At 37.4% G+C, this 17056-nt stretch overlaps 1 protein-coding gene across 1 annotated transcript in view; it reads left to right on the forward strand.

Annotated features, from left to right (window-relative positions):
- Positions 1 to 17056, forward strand: part of LOC118194138 (uncharacterized) — a 46532-nt gene that overhangs the window by 20928 nt on the left and 8548 nt on the right. The window contains exon 6 of the mRNA XM_035365322.2: positions 11470 to 11617. Within this exon, the coding sequence (XP_035221213.1) occupies positions 11470 to 11617 (148 nt within the window). The remainder of the gene's footprint in view (positions 1 to 11469; positions 11618 to 17056) is intronic.

Consider the following 17056-nt stretch of genomic DNA (forward strand, 5'->3'; position numbering starts at 1 on the left):
CCATTCAAATTTTTCACGTATCCTTCTGTGATAAAAAATGCCTAATTACTCTAGAATGTTGAGAGAAAATCTGTGTGATAAATCATGAAAATTTCCAGAACTAGACGAAATTAAGTTTTTCGGTCTTATTGCCTAACTCATATAAAATTTCAAAGTATAAATTTATTTGTGTTAGAATAAAATGCCGAATAACGATTATTTAAGAGCTATAACAACAAGAATTAGAGTAACATTCATAAATTTGCAGGACTAGTTTTGAAGGTTTAAATATAGAACCTTCCTCTTCAGCTGCAGAAATGCCAATGGTGAAAGAGAAGTCTGTGCTCAGGCGATGAAAACGGCTGGCACGAAGTCTAGGTACTGGCGTCATCTATTGATGAAAAAGGAAACCAGCAATGAAATAATTTCCTGAAAATCTGAGGACAAAAAACGATTGAAATTGGGATCGTTAACTGGAACTGAAAAGTTTTTATGAATGGGAAAATCCTCTGGAAAAATCTAATTCGCTAACGGAAGATGTTTCGATAATTTTGTCAGGTATAGAAAAAAAAACACGTTTATTGAGTTAATATTAGCAATATTTACAGACTATGTACATTAGGTATTATAGTATTCAACAGGCTGTAATGTATTAATAATATTTACAGACTATGCACGTTACCTACAGTATTCAACAGGGTGTAATGAGTGAATGTTACGTAGAATTTAGGCAGACATATGCATTCAATGCTTATTTCAATCAAGGATGTGCGTTAATCACAAGTCAAAGTTCATGAATATCACTACAGTTCAATATAGGATGCGTGATAATCATATGTCAAAGTTCATGAATGTTATTACAGTTTTATACTTATAAATTTAGTCCATTGGTATGTACAGTCGATTCCGGTTAATCGGACCCCATCGGGAAGCGATTGTTTTGGTCCTAATAACCGGCTGGTCCGATTACACGAACATGTCCTATGTTGTAGGACGAACGTGCTATATGTAGCAAACAGTAAATGTACATGTAAATCATGTACTAAAATGTAATTATGAACTTTATGGTGCGGTACACACGTATGGCGAACATACATGTACAAACAAGAAATGCAGTCGAACTTTTTTTCATTGAGAAAATTAATTTAGAAACAAATTCTAAGAAACAATCTCCCCGATACTCAACATGCGAAGCACAATAAAAACAATTTCTTACCAAGTTCCAATCAACATTTGAAGAACTTATCCAATGTGATCTTACGCGTTCTCTTGACGGATTGCACGTGAACGGAATCGCCATACACATCTAACGCAGCAATGGTAATGCCTTCATTTCCCTCCTGCATGAAATACCGACTCAAAGTTTCAATGCATTTTTCTTGCATCCTGTGTTATTACTTGCACCAACTTATTAGCGCCATCATCATCACTTTCTTGGTCTTCCGATGCTGTCGTGTGTTTTGCTGAAACTCGAGCAACGTTTGCAGCGTCGTAATCTTCATTTTCATCGTAGCATTGAAGCTCGTTGTTGATGGATAAAAATTCGTCGCAATTTTGTGCCTGTTGACGTTCCACATGTAAATCATCATTTCACTTTCAATGAGCATGTCCACATCCATCTCCAAAACCAAGTGCTTAAAGCCACAGTGAGAAAAACAATTCTGAATTGTCTCACTGCTCCTTTTTTTCCAGCTATCGGCCACAAATGTAACTGCTTGTAAGATGTTGACCTTTGCACTAACTTCGCTGACTTTTGACGATAAGGTCAGCAAACTTTCTTCAGTTGCTTCAAGGATGTAATTAACCAATCTTGCATGATAAAGGGTCTTCAAATTTTTTATGATACCCATGTCCATTGGCCGGACCAAAGCTGTGGTCCTGGGAAGTAGAAATTCCAGTTGGACGTTTATCAAGCAATCTAAATGAGTATGTGCTGCACACAATTGTAAAGAAGAAGCAGCACGTTTCTCAACTGGCGTTGTAGCTCTCTGTTAGAATCCTTCAGCCATTCTTTAAAACGTTCAGAGGTCATCCACGCATTTCTAGTCGCACGATACACAACTGGTAAACTCTCCATCCTAAGTCCTTTAAAGCAGCGAGGCTTAGTGCTTTTTCGTATAACCAACAGCTTCCTCTTGTCCGTTCCTGACATGCTTGAGCAGCACAAAACAGTTACGCGATCCATCGCTTTTTTGGAGGCAGGGAGGGCAACATGTTTGCAACTTAAGGAGCCGTCCGGTGTAGCACGATAATACAGCGCAGTATCATCAGCATTATAGATGTCATCTGCTGAAATATTTTCAAGAAGCTCGGGCAGTTTTGTTGATTTCCATTCTTCAGCACTTGAACTATCAGCACTTTCTTTCTCGCCATGTGCTTTCTTGAATTTTATGTCATGTCTAGATTTACATAGAGATAACCAACCGTCCGTAGCTTTAAAGTCATGGTGGCCCAGCTTTTTAGCGAGTTCTTCTGCTTTGCATTTTAACATTGGGCCGTTTACTCGCACAGATCGTCCAGTAACAATGGCAAACCATTCATTAAGGGCCTCATCGATAACTGGGTCCTTGCCTTCACACTGCCGTTTTTTTGGAAGTTCCTCCTCGTCCTTCACATTGTGCCCATTCTTTTCGCAGCTCATTCTCTTGTTTTATCAAGCGTGAAATTATAGTCTTTGTCAATCCGGTTTATTTTCACCAACCGATGCTGACTAGTGTTTCGTTTTTGTTGCTTTATCTTATCCAGGAAACCAATTTGTTCAGCTAGCGTCAAGTCCCGTCGGGGCATTTTCGCAGGGGAGACAAGACACGCGCACAGTTCACTGACTAAAGTGGTCTGAAAAAAAAACCTTGTTATTTCGGGTTCAAGATGTTGAGGTCAAGAGGAAGATAAAATGCTCGCTATTCAAAGCTTTGGCACTAAAATCGTCCCCAAAAGGTGATGAAATGATAGCTTTCTCGTGTAAGCTTTAATCATGATTGACAGGAAGGAATTCCTTTCAGGTGGAGCCGGACACTCTATTGTTCATTTCCTCGAAACTCGGAGGCGCAGGTCAAAGAAAGGTTAAGAAAATGGTGCGCGTGTTCACCTCCCACCGGTTTTGCTTTTGTCATGTACTGGAATTCCTGACCTTTGATAAAGCATTTTCATAGGGAGCCGCAACTACAGATCCTCCCATGTGTCGCAGACCACCTGTACATTCGCTGTTACGCGGCCGACTTGTGGCTTCTGTTTCTTATTTCCTCTCACGTTTTTTGTTCCGATTAAACGGAATTTTGGTCCCAAAGAAGCGAATAATATTAGGCTTATGTACATAGGATTTGGTCCAAAAAAGCGACTGGTCCGATTATCCGGAGGTCCAATTAACCCGATTCGACTATATTCCTTGTCTCTGGATTCTTGTCTCTGGGAGTCACTTTCATCATTGTTTGGCAGGTTTTTCTCTGTGTGTGATGACAATTCTCTTCTTCCACTTAAGTGTCCCACGCAGATATTTTTGCTGTGGCGGATGACATCGCTGACACATAGCATCCAGAGTAGGCGGCCATAGGATCGGAAATAGACAGTGTTCAGAAATTTATCATTCGTACGGTCCGATGACCCAAGTGCACCGATTACGAATGGTATGATCGTGTTGTGTCCATGTTTTCGGGCAATGGAAGCACGGAGCGTTTCGTACTTCTCAAGTTTCCTTGCTCTAGCTTCAGCAAATGGTCCAAGCTGGTTTTCGAAAGGGATCGTGACATTCTTCCAATATTAATTTATTTGCTTTTTGTGCTGGTTCTGTAATTGTTATTTATGACTGTTCTAAACATAGAACAGAATAGTGCTTTTTACAGTAAATGTAGAATTCAGCTCAGAAATTTTAATGCAGAAGTTTAAGTCATTTATTTAAGAAACTCCTTTCATTTTTCTCAATGCATTTATACAGATTTTTTAAAAATTAGGTTTTTAATAGCATTTTCCTGCAGACTAGTATCGTAACTATTTATGACCAAAAAGTGTTTTAATATTATGAACTACTTTTTATTTCGGCAAAGAATAGATCACACAAGTATTTTTATTTAGATATGCTGGTTCTAAGAAATAAATAAAGCGTTTTCACGCGTAACGACCACCAGTAAAAGATAAAATAGATCATTGTTATTAAAAATAGAATTCTGATGTCTCAAGATATTAATGTGATAAGATGATTATAATGTGAGGATTTAGATGCTTTTAATGTGAGAAATGTTATCTGCAGCCATACCTGTAGTATATTTATTGCACTTTTGAAAGCGTTTGTTTCGCTTTTTTATTCGTAGCTCTTATTTAATGTTAGGGAAGCAATAAAAGTTTATTCTGAGACGGCTGCTCTAAACCTTGATTTTTACAAAATCCTTATGAATATTGTCTAAGATTTGTATAATTATATTATTATTATTAAATTCCCTTCAAAGATTTAATAAAATTTATTACTATAAAGGTTAATGCTGTATCTAACATACATACCTTCCTCATCTATTGGAAGTAAGAAAGTTATGCGAAGGTGATTCTGCGCTCCTGCGGAAGAGAATTTGAGCGTTGTCGAAATTAATAATGCTTTATTCAAAATCTGCATCTTTATAAAGTTAGTCTTTTGACTAATTTTTATATTTTGCAGTTATTTGTTTTTCTTTCACTTAAATCACAAATCATTATAGAAGCCTTCAATGTTCATGTTTTGAATAGGAGAATGTTTCGTTTTATCATAAGGCAAAAATTATGGAAACCCTCTGCAGCCAGCCTCTTTCAGAGCCTAGAAAAATTACTTATTTTCACTATTTTTATAACTTATCAATTTTTATGAATTATTAATTTTCCCTATTCGTTTTCTTTTTCCTGTAGAAAAACCCAACTTATATACAGAGGGTATTTACGCATTTTTAGAACTGTTTCATGGCAGTTTAATTCATTAAAAAAGTAAAGAATATTTTTTGAAATTATCGATGTGGTAGCATTTATTTTGGACTATAAGTGTGCATCGTGATTTCCGTGATAGAAGAGCTTTTTGTAAAATTTCCAGGGGTTTTGGTTTCCATTCTTCTTCCATTACTTTCCCAGCAACCAGCGGTCGTAGTGGGCTTGCGCTTGGAACAAGTTCATTACAAGAGACCATAGACAAAAAAACCATAGGTGATGAATCAGAGGACTTCCTAGAAATACGTTTAAAAGATATGCATGCAATAACTGTTTGGTGGTCGTGCGTGCTTAATGCATGATATAATTAAAGAAAATAAGAGTAGACAATCTCCTATAACAAAAGAATATATTAAATACTAAATTACAATTTAAATTACATTGCAGAGATCAACACAGAGCTCGGAACACAGTTCGTGCTACCTTCGCGTACAGTTGTGTTGCGAGAAGTCTGAGTGAGTAAAGATGTCGCTTTGCAGCTCCGATTAAGAACTGGATTTTACACGTGGCGCCATCTCATGAACAGAAGTTGAAGCATCTGTCGGAACGCCACAGTACTCCCCCCCCAAGTACCATCGGTACGTTATAAGTACTTTGGGTTAAATTTAACCTTTCTTCCAGATCTGGTAGTTTTAGGTTGCTCTTTAACGGGATGTAAGCTTTCTTCCGGGAGTGATGTTGATGAGGAAGTTGTTGGATCTTGCATTAGAAATGCTGGTTTGAGACGATAGATTCCAATCACTGATTATTTGCCATTGCAGATGATGGTGAAATGTTTCGGTGTTCGTTTGACAACTTTGAATGGACCATCATATGAAGGTGTTAAAGTTGGCTTAATTGCATAGTTGCGCACGAATACGTGCGAAGATGTCTCAAGCGCAGGATGTACAAAATAGCTTGGCTGGTTATGCGAAGATGCTGGGGTTGGCGAGATATCGCTCATGGTCTCACATAAACGTTGAAGGAATGTTGGAGGGTCGATAACTGGAGTAGATTCTGGGTGAAAGAATTCACCTGGCAGACGGAGGGTTGCACCATATAACATTTCGGCACAAGTGCTACCAATGTCTTCTTTGAATGCTGTGCGAAGACCAAGTAAGACTAGGGGTAAGGCTTCTATCCAGTGTGTGCTACTGTGGCACTTCAGACCTTGTTTGAGAGATCGGTGAAAGCGTTCCACCATGCCATTTCCAGATGGATGGTATGGTGTTGTGCGAATATGGCGAATGCCAAGAAGGGAGGTGAGGGATGCGAACAAGTGACATTGAAATTGTCGGCCTTGGTCAGTAGTGATGGTGGTAGGCATGCCAAATCTTGAAAGCCACTGGGAGATGAATGCTCGAGCTACAGTTTCAGCGGATATATTTTCAATAGGAATGGCTTCAGGCTATCTTGTGTACCGATCAATACAAGTGAGGAGGTAAGTGTAACCATTTGAAGGAGGCAATGGGCCAACCAAGTCTAAGTGTACATGATCAAAGCGTCTTGCTGGAAGGTTAAATTGTTGAATGGGACTGTGAGTGTGACGGGATACTTTACACCGTTGACATCTAATACATGAACGAGTCCATTCTGTGATGTCTTGATTCATCGCTGGCCAGACAAATCTGTCTGTGATCAGCTTTTTGGTGGCACGGATTCCAGGATGTGCCAAATTGTGCAAGGCATTAAACACTTCACGTCTAAAATTGACAGGAATATAGGGACGTATTCTATTGTTCTCTATGTCACAGTAAATTTTAAGCGTTGGATCAATGTGCAGCGGTTGTAACTGAAGGGAGGTTTGTGGATTTGAGATTAGGTTTTTGAGTTCCTCATCATGCGATTGAGCTTTTGCAATTTCAGAGAAATCTGGGGTAGTGAGGTTGATATTGTTTACCCGAGACAAGGCATCAGCGACACAATTATCAGTACCAGAGACATATCTGATATCTGTACTAAACTGGGCGATGAAATCCAGATGTCGAAGCTGACGAGGAGAACATGAGTCAGAGTTTTTTCTAAAAGCGACGGTTAATGGTCGATGATCAGTGAAAATGATGAAGTCGTGTCCTTCCAAGTTGTGCCGGAAGTATTTAACAGCACAGTACACAGCAAGTAGCTCCCTGTCATATGTGCTGTATTTCCTTTCTGCAGTAGTAAGTTTTCTGGAGAAGAATGCCATTGGGGAAAGTCCTTTAGTGGTATGGGCTTGAAGCACTGCTCCTATGGCCGTGTCAGATGCATCTACCATTATAGAGAGCTGATCACTAGGTGAGTGATAAGAAAGTGTGGCTGCATTTGCCAGATCGTGTTTGCATTGCACGAATGCTGCAGATGCAGATTCAGTCCAAGGGACAGCTCGTTGATCATTTTTTTTGCTATTCTTCAGAAACTCATGTAGGCAGGCTTGTGTTTTTGCGGCATTTGGCAGAAAGCGTCGGTAGAAATTTAACATTGCTAGAAAACGCTTCAGTTCAGAGATGGTTTTGGGCTGAGGTAGGTCGTTAATTGCTTTGACTCTTTCTGGTAAAGGTTTGACTCCATTCTGGGTGATGAGACATCCAAGAAAGGAAACTGAGGGTTGACCAAGTACACATTTGGATGGATTTAGTTTTAATCCATGATCTTTAAGGCGAGTGAAAATCTGACGCAGATGTTGAAAATGTTCTTCCGCATCTGTAGATGCAACCAGGATATCATCAAAATATGGAATGCAGAAATCGAGGCCAGACAGTACTTGGTGTATGAAACGCTGAAATGTTTGGCCAGCATTGCGCAGGCCAAATGGCATATATAAGTACTAAAAGAGGCCAAATGGTGTAGTCACTGCGGTCTTGGGCACATCTTCAGCATGCACTGGGATCTGATGATATGCTCTGGCAAGATCGAGGGTAGAAAATATGTTTGTTCCATGAAAAAGATGGGTACAGTCTTGGATAGTTGGGACTGGATATCTGTCAGGGACTGTGACGGCATTAAGTCGACGATAATCTCCACAAGGCCGCCAGTCACCATTAGACTTTTTAACCATGTGAAGTGGACTGGCCCATGGACTTTTAGATGGGCGAATGGTTCCCTGTGCTAGCATGAATTCAAATTCTTTGCGAGCAGCTTTTAGCATCTCTGGAGAAAGACGACGAGGCTTGGAAAATACAGGTGGGCCATGTGTTTCAATGTGATGATACACTTCTGGCTGATGAGTATGCTGCCCTGATTTGGATGGGTTTAAAATGTCAGGGAATTCTGCTAATAACCGATGAAACCGTGTGCTGCCCGATACAACACTTATGTTGGTAGGTACGTTCGATATGTGAGAAGCTTGGCCCTGTGATGTCAGCTGAGTTGTAGCATCAATTAAGCAATTATTCTTGACATCCACTAGAAGGTGGAAATGTGTCAAGAAGTCGAAACCAATAATTGCTTGAGTTACATCCGCAATAATAAAAGGCCAGTTGAAAGTCCGGCGCAAGTTTAAATCAAGTGTCAATAGTTTGGTGCCGTAGGTTGCAATTTGGGTACCATTGGCTGCATACAGTACAAGTTTATTAAGTTGGTGAGCATTTGTTTTAGTTCTCGGGAGCACTGATATGTCAGCTCCAGTATCTACTAGAAAACATAACTGAGTTGAACGATCAGCCAGTACTATTCTGTGGATGTGGCGGACATTATGTTGGCCAGCAGAAGACCGCCCATTTAGTTTCCCGCTTGTACAAAAGTGCATGGAGGGGCACACTTGCGAGCTTGCGCCTCAAAATTCATATGATAAAAACATATGCCACTTGTGGGCTCTTTGTACTGCGTTCGAGTATTGTGACGAGATTGACTCCTGCTTCGGGCACGAAATTTATTACGTGGGCCCTGATTTGATCGCTTGTATCTCCGTGAAGCATGAAGACTTGTAGAGAGTTCAGATACTTTTTTGGTCAATTCAGCCACTTGTTGTTCGAGGGATGAACTGGAAGGTGCAGCATTAGCAGCACTGACATAAGCTGGAGTAACAAGTTCATTAATTTTGTCAGCCATTGCTGCTAAACAGGTTAGATCTTCATTGGAAGCAGAAAGAATTATTTGTATGTTATTAGGGAGACGCGAAAGCTATAGTGACTTCAACAAGTCGTCACTGAAATGGCTTCCTGCCAGATCACGCATTCGTGACAGCAAGTATGAAGGTCGCTGATCTCCAAGTTCAAGTCCTTGTAGTAAAGTACGTATTTTTGAAGATTCACTTTCTGAATAGATTTCAATGAGCCGCTGTTTCAGTTTGGAGTATTTATCACAATCAGGTGGTTTGAGAATTAAGTCATGCACTGAATTCAGAATATCAGACTCAATTGCTGCAACTACATGGTTGAATTTTGTAGAATCCTCACTAATGCGAGCGATAGAAAATTGTGCTTCGATCTGAGCGAACCACAATGAAGGATTATTTTTCCAGAAAGGCGGTGGCTTCACCGCAACGCGTGTGATTTGTGGCTCTGGTGGAATATCGTCGGGCATACTGATAGATAATTTTCACTTTAATTAATAAACACTTAACAGCACAAATATTGTAGCAAGATGATACACTATTGATATTTTGCCATGATAACAATAAATATTTTAACCATGCAGAAAAAATTTACGTAACGATACACACACAAATAATACAGGGTCAGCAATTACACACACAAATAATATTTTACCGAAATGCATTTGAAAAGAAACCCCTATTTGAGAAAAAATGATGCGTTAATTTTGTATTGCGCACGCACAAAATCACCACTTCACACTGCTAAGGCACTTTCGAAGGAAAAAGGAAATCACTCCTGTAGCACGTGGGAAAGAAATTCACTACTTTCGAACACTGAGGGAAGAATTTTGCCGTAGCACGTTGCAGAAAAATTACTGATGTAGCACATTTAGCGAAAATCACTGTTGTAGCACATTTGTCGTTGAATGATCGAAGAATTATTGCACGACTGGCGAAGTCAGCGGAACGGAACAGATCACATTGATGATTTGCTGAAGCTCCTTGCGATGATATGCACGACTTTGAAAAAACACAAGCAATATATATCAATACTTCTAGAAATAATTGCAGGGGTACGTTGTAGCATACGTTCAATGTCCATATTCGTTGTTATTTTTAGTCAGTTCTTCAGAATGCCTTGGATGCACGTGGCTTAGGGTCGTTGAAAATCCATTCTCAGTAGCGTGCTCAGTCAAAAGGTCACCACTTTTGGTGGTCGTGCGTGCTTAATGCATGATATAATTAAAGAAAATAAGAGTAGACAATCTCCTATAACAAAAGAATATATTAAATACTAAATTACAATTTAAATTACATTGCAGAGATCAACACAGAGCTCGGAACACAGTTCGTGCTACCTTCGCGTACAGTTGTGTAGCGAGAAGTCTGAGTGAGTAAAGATGTCGCTTTGCTGCTCCGATTAAGAACTGGATTTTACACGTGGCGCCATCTCATGAATAGAAGTTGAAGTATCTGTCGGAACGCCACAACTGTATCAGTCTTTATATTTTTTTAAGGAATGTAGTAAGATTTGTTGCTTTGTCTTAGGAAGTTTCACTCTTTGAAAATCGTCGGGATGAAGAAATAGAAATTCTTCTGTAAATATAGGGCATAAAATGTTTTCTTGATGATACACCGAGTTGTTAAAATTTTTTCCACTTTTCTGATTTATATTTTTAATTGTAAGAGAACAATCATAAACTCTTTACCAAAACTTCCTTTGAATTGACGGAATCAGATTTGTACATTTTTTCTCCTCATTTTCGATAATAAGCAGACTTGTTTTTTTTCAGTCATTTGGGTAAACCCATGCTTCATCAGGGTCACAATGCATTTCCATTTATCTCCTCCTAAAAATGGTTTTCATATAGGGTTCTACAAATTGTTCTACGTTGAGTGACATATCTCGGCAAAAGCTGGTGAATAGTGTTTTTTAGCTTTTTTAGAGGTAATATTAGTTTATCATTTTATTGTTGCTACAGGCGTATTTAAAGACTTTACAATTTATTTCTGCATCGGAGGATTTTCTTCTGTTATCAACAGTTTAAGTTTAGAAATATTAGAGACAGTACGTGCCTTTTTCGGAATCTTCTTTCCATGTAGAAGTAATGGCAGAATGGTTTTTCCCTTTCCCATTAATAATGTTGCTTACTTAGAAATTTTAATATCATGCATTTCACAACCTTTTCGAATTGTGAAATAGGAATATTTCTTTTCGGAAAGCGCAAAAACTTAATCCTCCTAACTCCTCCCGTCAGCAGCTTGTTTATATGCAACATTTTGAAAGAAGAATAAATTTAAAAGTAACAGGCCATATTTCTTATTTCAAATAATACGCTATTGCCAGATATTTTCTTTCTATATTTTTGTTATTATTTAATACTTTAATCGTTTTAAAAACGTGTGCAAACACTTTCTGTATTACGGCTATGCAGTGAACGCACTGATGAGTTGATAAACATCGAACTATATTTAATCCTGTGAAAGAAGGGAACAAATTCCTTCTCTCTGTGAACCGAATTATTATAAACGTGTTATCAAACAATGAGATTTCATTTCAGGCCGAAAAAAATCTGGAAACAAGTCTAATGAGTATGTCCGAAAACGAAAATAGCCACCTGAAAGCTGACATGGTAACTTTTGAGACGCAGCACTTGATTACATGCAAGGCCGGATTTCACCTCATCAAATCGCACTTTAAAAGATGTTGTAAGCTTATATTTTCTTTCCAATTTTTTTTTCTTTTGCATTAGCACTCACAAGCATCTTATTATTCATCAGGAATTTAGAAGCTTAAAGATATGCATAGAGTAAAATATTATAAACATTTCTAGCTTCTAGCAAAAAGCTCATTTTTGTTCGACATTCTGCTTTTGCGAAAGATGTACAGCCAGGGTTGAGATTCGGTGGGTTCACAAGGGCTCGGCTGAACTGTTTCCTAAAATACTTTTAGTTGGACGAACGGTTGCTGAAATTGAATTTAAATACCGATTGATTTAAAAGTCGCTCATATCAAACATTTATAAACTGTTGAAATTCCATAAGCACACTGATGGCTAATTGCTTCTGTATATGACACCCCTATCCTATCCTGTTGCAAGTAATGTATCGCTTAAAACTTCCATTTTAATTTATGCTATTAAAGTCTGTTTGTTTGGTGCACCCAAGCAGAACGAATTTTTATGATTGAGCAATACTTCGCCACTCACAAATTTGATTGTGATGCCATCTTTCTCCCATAATTTGCTGATGATTCTAACTTTTTAGTCCTGACTTCATTCATTTTGCCAGAATTAAGGAGAGATGAAGGCTTACTTCATTTCTTTAAACGCTACCAGTTTCTAGAAATCAGATTACTCGGCGGAAAATCGTTGTCTTGTTAGCTTCACGAACTTTTGAGAAAGATCTTTGTAAACCTTTCAATAACTTTTCTGTAAGGCTATGTTACTGAGTCATGCTCAATCACAAAGGTGTGTTCTACTTGGGAAAAGCATATCTCCATCTTGCACATAACAAACCGTTTTAAAGCGAACGTCATAAACTGCAACTAAAACTTCAGGTTATATATGAGGCGGTATGATTCTTTTTATAAGTAATAATCACAACGCGCTCACCAGCAAGATCGCGTGACCATTTTCGGCAAGCGAGACGCTAGAGAAATGAGGATGAAGATTGAAAAACCAAAAGAACTCTGAATTCTTTTTATGATGTGATTCCATTTAATATGATGTTATTCCGTTTTTCTGATGGCACGGACAGACCTTTTTTCTTCTGATTTCTTTTTATGTGTTATCTACGTGTTAATTATGTTCGCGTGTTTTTGTCATTAAATTAATAAATGCCACTACGTTGTCATTAATAGGTCTGTTCCTATAGTTCGTAAGTACAACTATATCCTACATGGGGGCTCAGCCCTCTTCATTAACCCTAAGTCCTGTGGAATACCATAATTAAAGTATCATTTGATATCTCTCATCGACCACACAAGCAAAATGCTGCAGTTGCCGCCATTGCTGTGACGAATCGAGAATCGAGACTGTAAGTACAACGTTTGAATTATTTCGGGAAAATGTCTCTATTGTTTGATGATAATTTTATTTGATGATGCTCACTTGTGCCTCTTTGATGAAATAATAACATTTTTAAAAACACTACAGTCATTTGATGCTAACTTTATTTGATGATGCTCAGTTGATGTTGATATGACGAAACACTATTAAAAGGGAACGAAAGGTGTTTAATTGAATAAACGAAAGATATTTAATTTTGACGAAAAGTGTTTAATTGAAGAGTATTGTTTTCAAAAGTATTATTTTGAAATGAGGATTATTTTGAAGAATTGTTTAATGCACATTTTAAACAGTTGCTAGTTCAACGATTCTTTCAAGCTTCAGTAATTTTGTTCTTAACCAACAAACTGTTTTACTCATTTCTTTTGATGCATTTATTTCGAAAGCATTATAAAATGTTATTTGAAGTTACTTAAAGTTATTTTGATATAATATCTCGAAGTGAAATTTTATTTTCTATTTTTAAGGTATATTTTAGAATTTGTTTGAACGTACGAATTTTTGTGTTTTTTAGCATTATAGTTATTAACATTTCTTTAAGGATATTTGTGTGATAATTTCTCTGATAAAATTTGTCTGATAAACAATAGCCACCCTTGATGATTATCCCCACATTGCACGATCATTAAAAATTGCCAGTACACAACAATTCAAGCTCTTAACATCGTTTAATTTTTGGCACGGATGGCGATAGACAAATTTGCTCTCGATTGCGTAAATTTTCAGGATTTCCCAAACCATTTAACTTAGATGATACAAAGCAAAAAATCATAAAAGAAATTTCATTCAAGGATCTAATTGCTATATGTAATTTACTATACAAAGAATTTTCTACTGATATTGAGAAGTGGGCTAACACAATCCTTACGAATCTTCACTATTAAAATCAGATTTGTCTGACTGGCGTTAGTGATGTTGATGACGAACGTTTGGTGGAATGTTCACCCCCACGGATATCTTCGCAAAAGCGAGCATTACTCACACACCAGATGAATCTTTATGCAAGTAAATGGAAAAGAAAAATCTGTCTTGATAACATGCCTCGAAATTTATTACTTCCGGCTAATAACAACTGAAGCTTAGAATGTTTCTTTTCAATGCTTTGGTCTGAAAGACATCGTTTACCTGATTAAACCCTTTTCCTCTCTTGATAATTACAACATTGAAAATTTTATTTCAGACAGTGATGACATTTTAATCTCTATCAGATAATGAACCCTGTTCACCAAGAAATTTTCATTAAAAATGCCTAACAGGTCCAGCTTTAATAAGATAAATTCCTGGAATTACTAATAGGAAACAATTAAAACACCATTTGTTAGGCGTAATTTCGGATAAAATTTATGCCTTCAATTACATCAAATAACGGAATCTCGTCGTATGAAACCATTCGAAACTTTAAAAAAATATTTTTAGCCATACGAGATCTCGTGCATAAAGGTTCTACTGATGTTTCTTCTCTGATTGAGTATGTTATAAACAGTATTCCTGATTCATTAAACGACAAAATAATTTCATACGGCTGTAAATTCATTCCTGAATTCAAAGAAAAACTGAAAATTTACGAAAAACTCTTTTAGCAGTTCAACACGTTTGAGGCAAAATATTCAGAAAGAAATTTCACAATTCCCTTCACAATGTTAAACTTGATAATAAACGTGCATCAAACATGCAACCAGTATGCTATGCTTGTGGTTTAAAAGGGCATAAAAGCGTTAATTGTACAAATAAATCAAATGGAAAATTTTGTTAAAGTTGCAGAAATTATGGTCACTTTCATGCCAACTGTCCCACAAATCCTCGTAATTCTACCACTGAATCTGTTCCTAAACATTCTACACCTGATAGAACTGTAAACGAACTTTCTGCTCAAATGTTTTTCGAACATCCTATGCATATTAATATTCAACTTGCAGGAACGCCGGTAACCGCACTTTGGGACACTGGGCCACAAGCCACGTTTATTAATGAAAAAACATACCGCAAGATTGGTTTTCCACCATTTCATCCCTCCTGAATTGCGTTCTCAGGAATTGGGCGAAACACATAGGATTCTTTCAGGACTCCATTCAAATTCAAAACACTATTGTACCTGCTAAAATCCATGTTCTAAAAGGTGGCATGATTCCTCTTGATGCGATTATTGGAATTGAAGTTTTGCAACAAACTCAATTTACATTTGATAAAGACAATATTCATTTCTGCAGCAGTAATCATGATGGAATTTTGTTAACTTTGCTAATGTTACCGACAATCAATCCTTTCCATTTCATCTTCCCCACATCTTGAACTCCGAAATTCGCGAGGAAATTCAATATGTTGTTATTTCTTACACACACCATAAGATTAGATATTGAAATCAAGATGAAAATTTTGTTATATGATGAAATCCCTGTAGCCCTGTATAAATGGCGACTTTCTCGGACCTTCGACGAAAAAATCTTATAAATATCTTTTCACTGTCATTGATGCCTTTTCAAGTTTGTCTGGATCCATCCCGTAAAATCTACATCTTCTACAGATGCCTTAGGCAAATTATCCCTGCAACAAACTACACTCAGCAACCCTTCAGAAATCATCACAAACAAAGGTAGTGCTTTCACATCTTCCGAATTTCAAAATTATTACCAAGAGCAGTAGATTGAACACATCTCAATAACAACGTGTGCACCGCGTGATAAGGTCAGGTTGAGCGTATTCATTGAACTATTATGCCAGTTTGAAACTAACTTTCCACGAACCTGACAAATGACTTAAGTACGTCCCGCGTTTGCAACGAATCTTAAACAGTACTACCACACGCAGTATAAAGTTCATACCTTTTGAATTATTATTGACTGATGTCAAAATGAAGCAACAAGAGGATTTGCAGATTAAACAACTTCTTGACGAGGAACACCAACAAAGAATTCTTGATCAAAAAGACGCATTACGCATCGAAGCTAAACGAAACATCCTCTGTTTACAGGAAGAAAATATAAGACAATATAATAAACGTCGCAAACCTGCCTGTAAGTACAAGTTCGGAGACCAAGTGGCAATACAACGCATCCACTTTCGACCTGGACTGAAACTTCATCCCAAATTCTTCGGTTCTTGTGAGACAACGAAAATTCATCCATCTGATCCTTACGAAGTACGAATGATAGGACGGCATGAAGGCCCTACTATAACGTCAACCTCTGCTGATAACATGAAACGGTACATTCGCCACCATGACACTGACTTTTTCTCTCACTTTTTCTGCATTTTTTTTCCCGCAGATCTCTTGTCTCCTTCAACCAGCCGTGCAGAATGACCGTTTGGAGATATGCTTCTTTTTATAAGTAATAATGGCAACGCCCTCACCAGCAAGATCACGTGACCATTTTCGGCAGACGAGACGCTAGACGGGAAATGAGGATGAAGTTTAAAAAATTAAAAGAACTCTGAATTATTTTATGATGTGATTCCTCTTAATATGATATGATATCATATTATTTCGTTTCTTTCATGCCATGAACAGACATTTTTCTTCTTATTTCTTTTTATGTGTTATTTTCGTGTTAATTATGTTTGCGTGTTTTCGTCATTAAATTACTAAATGTTACTAGCGTTGTCATTGACAGAACTGTTCCTATAGTTCGTAAATACAACTACATCCTACATATATTACTTGTAACAGAATATGAGTGTCATCTATTGAAACAATTAGGCATTAATATCCATTTTGGAATTTTCACTGTTTTGAAAGTTTGATATACGTGACTTTTGGATCACCCTGTATTTAGTTAGGCAACAACTTATGATAGCAGATAAGTTTATTATTTATTAGCAATATAATTCTTTGCATGGAGGGGAGAGACTATTATCGTAAAATATTGGAAAAACTCTTAGTAATACAAAGATGAAAAATGTGCGAAACAAAGAAACAAATAAAAAAGATTCGGTATAGTAAGGTTTATAGGGTGACTGCGGAGCGCAAGTAGATCTTTTTGAAATGGACTGCAATTTCTTTGCTCTGAATTCTTCAGATAAAATTAAACCTGAATGTGCTGATATAAGTTCCTGTCTTCTTTAAATGGATAATGAATATATT

This window comes from Stegodyphus dumicola, chromosome 10 (assembly GCF_044657685.1).
Source record: "Stegodyphus dumicola isolate Sdum_Otavi_A_Nest chromosome 10, ASM4465768v1".
NCBI lineage: Eukaryota > Metazoa > Arthropoda > Arachnida > Araneae > Eresidae > Stegodyphus > Stegodyphus dumicola.